General features: G+C 45.5%; 1 protein-coding gene across 1 annotated transcript; it reads right to left on the reverse strand.

Annotated features, from left to right (window-relative positions):
• On the reverse strand, positions 6,011 to 6,809 carry LOC109235022 (defensin-like protein 19). The gene is made up of 2 exons (XM_019401036.1): positions 6,696 to 6,809; positions 6,011 to 6,450 (listed from the first exon to the last, which is right to left on the reverse strand). The coding sequence occupies exons 1-2, from the start codon at positions 6,754 to 6,756 to the stop codon at positions 6,251 to 6,253; spliced, it is 261 nt and encodes an 86-aa protein (XP_019256581.1). The 5' UTR covers positions 6,757 to 6,809; the 3' UTR covers positions 6,011 to 6,250.

Genomic DNA, 7,186 nt, shown 5'->3' on the forward strand with positions numbered 1-7,186 from the left:
ATGCCTCATCCGCGCCGGCTATTACTCGCCTACTATGAAAAAAGAAGCAGCAGACTAGGCCAGGAGATGCGAGCAGCGTAAAAAATACGCCCCCATGATACATCAAGCGGGAGAGCCCCTCCATTCAGTCACTTCGCCATGTCCCTTCATAAAATGGGGGATGGACATAATCGGCCCCCTGCCGGCTGGACGAGGAAAGGTACGTTTCCTTTTAGTTTTAACTGACTATTTCTCTAAATGGGTGAAAGCAGGTGCGTATGCCCAAATACGCGAACAGGAGGTCATCGCTTTTATATGGAAAAATGTTATATGCCGCTTCGGCATCCCCAAAGAAATAAGCTGTGACAACGGGCCTCAGTTCGTCGGAAAGAAAACGACCGAGTTCTTTGAAAAGTGGCACATCAGGCGGATACTCTCCACTCCATACCACCCAGCCGCCAACGGTCAAGCCGAATCTTCCAACAAAGTGATATTGAACATATTGAAAAAGAAGCTCGAGGAAGCTAAAGGATTATGGCCCGAATTACTGCCTGAAGTACTATGGGCATACCGAACAACGCCAAAATCCAGCACGGGAGAAACGCCATATTCACCGGTCTACGGGACCGATGCAGTCATACCCGTCGAGATCGGGGAGCTAAGCCTGAGATACTCCCATGACAGCGGGGCGGGCAACGACGAAAATAGGTTACAAGACCTAGATGAAGTCGAAGAGCGGAGAGACATTACCCGTATAAGAATGATAGCCCAGAAACTGCAGATAGAGAGATACTACAATAGAAAAGCCAAAGTAAGATCACTCAAAGTTGGCGACTACGTCCTCAAGGCCAAAACACTGGCATCGAAAGACCCAAACGAGGGAAAATTGGGAACCAACTGGGATGGACCGTATAAAATCACAGCAGCTGCAAACAAAGGAGCGTTCCAACTGGAAACAATGGAAGGAAAATCACTCCAAAACAACCGGAACGTCGCCCAGCTCAAATACTTCCACTTTTGAGAGGTGTCTCCTAAGTCGTACTCTTTTTCCCTCACCCGAGTTTTGTCCCAATTGGGTTTTCTCGGGGAGGTTTTTAACGAGGCAGCAAAGGGGATACCCCGTGAATCAAAAGCGCAATTCATCACCTCGGTCCATCAACACGGTCTCTAAACCGAAGTAATGAAGGGACTACCCTAGTCAGTCTCCATTGTATAAAAAGAAATCTCCATTATATGAATAGAAGTCAATCTCCATTGTATACATAGAAGTCGATCTCCATTGTATAAACAGAAATCTCTATTATATGAATAGAAGTCAATCTCCATTGTATACGTAGAAGTCGATCTCCATTGTATAAGTAGATATCTCCGTTATATGAACAAAAGTGTCGATCTCCATTGTATAAACAGAAGTTGAATCTCCATCGAAGTAACATCCTGACAGCTAAGGCCATCGACAATGGTTCGACCTCGACGGATACTACTTTGACGACAGTCAAAGTAATGTCCTAACGCTAAGGCCATCGACATTAGTTCTACCTCGTTCGAACCTCGACGGATACTACTTCGATGATAGTCGAAGTAACGTCCTAACGGCTAAGGCCATTGATAATGGTTCGACCTCGACGGATACTACTTCGACAACAGTCGAAGTAACGTCCTAACGGCTAAGGCCATCGATAATGGTTTGACCTCGATGGATACTACTTCAACGACGGTTAAAGTAACGTCCTAACGGCTAAGGCCATCGACATTACTTCGACCTCGTTCGAACCTCGACGGATACTACTTCGACGACAGTCGAAGTAACGTCCTAATGGCTAAGGCCATCGACAATGGTTCGACCTCGACGGATACTACTTCGACGACGGTTAAATTAACGTCCTAACGGCTAAGGGCATCGACATTGGTTCTCCCTCGTTCGAACCACGACGGGTGCTACTTCGACGACAGTCGAAGCAACCTCCTAACGGCCAAGGCCATTGACATTGGTTCGCCCTCGTTCGAACCACGACGGGTGCTACTTCGAGGACAGTCGAAGCAACCTCCTAACGGCCAAGGCCATCGACATTGGTTTGCCCTCGTTCGAATCACGACGGGTGCTCCTTCGACGATAGTCGAAGAAACCTCCTAACGGCCAAGGCCATCGACATTGGTTCAACCTCGTTCGAACCACGACGGATACTATTTCGACGATAGTCGAAGCAACATCCTAACGGCTAAAGGCCATCGATATCAGTTCGATCTCGTTCGAACAACGACATCTTCCGAAAGGCAATATCATTGAAGAATAAGTGTAAAACAAACAACAAAAAGAGAGAAGCAATAAACAGACGAAGCGAAAAAAACAAAAGTTTATGTTACAACAAAAATTTATTTACATTTGTCCGCATGGACAGACTTTGGTACAGCCCACAGCCAAAAGAAGATGCGGAAGCAAAAATATACAAGCTTAAACTAACCACCACCCCCTGTGGGATAAGCGTCCTCACACCACGAGTCTGAGTCAAGGCGATCGACATCCTCGGAAGCGACATCCTCCTCATCGGGAGAGTCGGGGTAATACTCACACGATTCACGAGCTGTGCGTGCTTCATTTCGCACCACCTGAACCTCCGCCTCCGTCGCACGACCCTCTGTGTGTAAAGCTCTGTATATATCAAGCAGTGCCTCTACATAGACCCACATCTCATGGGCGCTACGATGCGGGCCTCGACCAGATGGGGGACGAGATGAGGAGGGCCGAGAACGGTATTCCGCTTCCTCAGACCTCGGAGGAGCGACTTGCCTCTGCAGCGCGGTCAATTTATCGGCATTAGCACTCAGCTCGCCCTTAAGTCTGTCGATTTCCGCCATCCTAAAACCAAGCTCGGCGGTCAGACTAGCTACCCCCTGCTGCAAGTCGGCATTCTCCGCAGCCACCCCTTGATTCAATTCGAGTTCATCATCCTTCGCCCTGAGGAGAGCCTCCAGCTCACTATTACGAGCAACGGCCCTCACTAGCTCCCCATCCGTCTCCTCTAGTTCCGCCCCCTTACGTTCCAATTAGGCCTCTCTCTCCTTAAGCCCCTCGCGGAACACTTGGAACCCGGGGTCCTGTCGGTAGAGATCAGCCACTTGATGCTTAGCACGACATTTTCGATACTTCCTCAACATCTTCTTATAGAGGTCCGTCCTCTTCCGCTCACGATGGTCCCTCTCCACCTCCAGGATGATGGTCTAAAAAATAACAAGAGCAAGCATATTTCCATACCCATTCTACAATAAGCAAAGGAAAAAGTAGTAAGGTGATAGAAATTACCTGTAAAGCCATGCCGGTAACCCTCCGAGACAGCTCCGTATCGTTCATCACCATGAGCATCCCACTCTCGGGGGCGGCGCACAGCAGGGTAAGCGACGATGCGACCTGCTCGCTGTTCAGCAGCAAGTTGCAATCCCTAGGGATTGTTATATGACGGTCAGATCCATCCGTCACCGCCTCCACAGGGATGTGACAACCCAAAAACTTGTTTACGTCCTCAGGGGCAACATCAGAACCCGACTCATTAGCTTCCACGTCAGGCACACCAACGTTAGTCGACGAACCCCCCTCAGCGGGGCGCACCGAACTAACCCCAGGGCTGACTCTTTCCTCACGTACCGGCCTCCCCGATCGGATAGCATCGGCCATAAACATGGGCGTCGGGGCCGCCCGTGATGTTCCACTATCATTGGCTTCAGTAGCCACCCCTTTTCCCATCTCCAGTCTTCTCCTTTTTCTTTCCGGCGGCTCCTCACCATGAGAAGATTTGTCGGCGGGTTGTGGGGCCGACGTCAACAAAGTCGGCTCCCCTATATCCACAGCCGTGGGTGTAGCTCCCTGATGAGGTGTAAGAGAACGACCCTCCCGAATAGATTTGCATGGAGTATCTCGAGTGTCCGCAGCGGTAGTAGGACGCATGGAAGCAGGGATTGTCGCCTTCTTCCTAGAAGCACCTCGACCTATGACCACAAAATCACGATTAGGCAAGGTCGTCTAACCAACGAAGAAAAATCGGAAGTTTACCTGAAGAAACTTGAGGGCCGTAACGTTGCATGAATGCAGGCCAAGTTCGGGTTTCCTCCGCATGAGGAAGCAGGCCGACGACCCAACTCCTTAGACCGACAATGGGCTGGGGCGGACAGGCCATAACTGTAATATAAAAGTTAGAATTGCGATAACAATATGCAACAGAGAACTTGATGAACTACAACACTTACATGTTTTGTTCCATCTTTCTGGAAATCCGGTAGGGTTGGAGACCATATGCTCAGTCCTGACAAAGAAATATTTGTGCCAGAATTTACGGCTCGGCCGGTCGTCGGTTCCAACCATCAACCCCTTCGTACCACGAATCCTTAAGTGCACCATGGTCCCTTTAAGGAAACCGGCTGTAAATAAGTGCAAGAGATGATGAACGGAGATGTCATATCCGGCCAACGCTGCATATTTAGTCAGTAGCAGAAGCACCTTAAGCGTGTACGGCGTGAGCTGAGCCGGCAGATGTTATAGAATCTGCAGAATTCCTCCGCCAAAGGAAAACGGGGGAGACCGTAGCCTATCAAGAAGGGGTACTCATAGAAGGCACAATAGCCCGGCCTGTGAACGTCAACGTGATCCTCCCCCACCGGAACCATCTCTACGTAAGCTGGAATGCCGTATTTTGCGCGGAGGTCGTCCAAATGGTTCTGTCCCGTCTCAGAACGCACCGGAACCGAAACTGCAGAATCCTTGTTGAAATCGCACTGAGGCGAAGAGTGCCTCGGCAACAAAGCTTCTACTGTCAGAGGACTGACATCCTCTTCCGCTTCTACCTTCCCACCATCGGAGGAGGGCGGCACATTCAACGGAGCTACCTCAGGAACCCTTTCTTTGGTACGGTGAGATTTGGGCATATTTTCGTTCGAAAAAGATCACGCGAAAAGAAATGAGGAAGAAGAAAAATCCCTGGACAAGAACGAAATATGCAGGAACGCGAAAATCAATAGAAGAAGGCTGGGGAAGTTCTCAGGAATGACCAAAGTTCTTCAACAAAATTAAACCCTTCCCCTATTTATAAGGTTGGGTGGCGCCAGAATCGAGGCTTCAGATTTCAAATCGGCGCGGGAAACCAAGTGCCAAAGCGTCAGTTATCTTCCGTCTCGAGAATACGCGTAATGATGACATATGCGGACGCTGACGTCACCCAAGGCAGAGTGTTTTACTTCAACGCTCTGACAGGGATGATTGCCGTCTCCCACCAATCACGTCGAATCAAGTCAACAAGTCAAACTCTCCCAGACGGATACGTTGATTCCGCCCATCGAGGACGCATCTCGTTGCGACCCCGACGAGCGGAGGACTAACTGTATGGGGTCGAATTTGACCAATCACGACCTACCATCAACATGACCAACCACTAAATGTTTACGACACAATACGAAGGAACGACCCAGGGGTAAGAGGAGAAACGACCTCGACCAGTCATCGGCTCCGCCATAGAGTACACTAATTTTGTCGTTCTCATGACTCAGCTTAGATCCCCTATTATATAAAGGGGACCCGAGCCTTGTAATAGGCAGATAACTGATAATACAGAAACTGATTCTCTCTCTCTGATCTTTATCTCCGTTTCATTCTCTCTCTCTCTTTTATCATTATTATTGTTCCGGTTATTGAAACGATCCTAGGGTTTATTATCTTCGACTACCCCTTCATCTCTTTGATTGATTTGCTTAAAAAGAGTTTAATATCTTTTGAGTCAAACAATATTATATTACTTTGTACATTTGTTTCACTGTGTCAATCAATTCACTTATCAAATGCATTGTATGCCAGATGTTATAAGTTCAGGCAAGAACGCGTTGTTATGGGGAAGCTAATCAATGAGGTACTCAAAACCAATATTTTCTAAGCTTTTGCACATACTTGGGAGGAGTCCTTCACTTTCTATTGCTTTTAATTTTAACTACTTTTACATGTTTAAACTGTAAAATTTAAATTTTCAGCCTATATTTGGCATGCATAGAGTGATAATTTTTCGAATAATAACATATTAACACCAATAATATAGAAACATACAATCAAACGAAATTAAGCAGCAAATTTGATCAGGCAAAGCTCGACCCAAAAAAGTCATGCTAGAGCCTCTACATAACTTATTACATTGTTAGAACACACACACACAGAGCTTCTTGATGTATGCAGTTTATAGTACTCTGCCTTCACAAATAGATAGCTTCTTATTTATAATATATCTGAAATTCCTCATGATTAATGGCAAGGGGAGTAGCAGTAGCAAGCATATTTTGCCCAGTGATGATGTTTGTGTCCCCATTGATATTTCTTACAAATACCATATTCAGCTCCAAACCAGTGTTTGCAATGCTGGCTACATTTGTAAGAATAGTGGCAAGGTCCATGCCACTTGTGACTTTTCTTCCAGCAGTATTTTCCTTCTGCCATTTGCATTTCTGCACGAATAGAAAAATTGGAAATCAAGGTTAGCTAGTTCTTTTCCTGTTCTATTTTATATGACACTTTTTTTCATTTTTAGAAAATTATTTAACTTTAGACTCTTATTTTTTCCTTAATGACATAATTTTATTGCCACCCAAATGCCAAAGCGTATTTAAAATCACAAGTTTCAAAAGTCTATCTTTATTTCCCATAAACTTCGTGACTTCGTGTCCAGTCAAACATGTTTATTTTGACTCACCTGTGGCAGCGACAAGGAGAAGGCATAAGAGGAGGGCAACGAAGGCTGTGTATTTTGCCATGTCTAGCTTTTTTTTTCTTTTGGATTTCTTGGTGAGGAAACAGGCAACAGAGATGGTCGTATTTATAGCATATGAATCTCAATATTGTCAACTAAATTCTTTTATTAACCTGTTCAAATTAAAGATTAAGTAATTGTCACGTACATAAGCAAGTACAAAAGAAAAAAAATTGCCCTCCAAGCTATTTATGATAATAAAACAGACTGAGAAAGCTACTTTAGGAACTTGAATGGATCAAGTATCAAGATAGTGACTAGACGATTGGTGGACGAGTTCAAGATTAAAAAATTTGTGTACAAAAACCTAAAATAAAAACTAAAATGTTTACACAAATCAAATTATTTATAAGGTAATTACAATTAATTAAATTAACCTGATAAAGATAGCAACTAACATGTTTTAATAAGTTATATATAATTATTTTTATCTG

This window comes from Nicotiana attenuata, chromosome 11, assembly GCF_001879085.1.
Source record: "Nicotiana attenuata strain UT chromosome 11, NIATTr2, whole genome shotgun sequence".
Lineage (NCBI taxonomy): Eukaryota > Viridiplantae > Streptophyta > Magnoliopsida > Solanales > Solanaceae > Nicotiana > Nicotiana attenuata.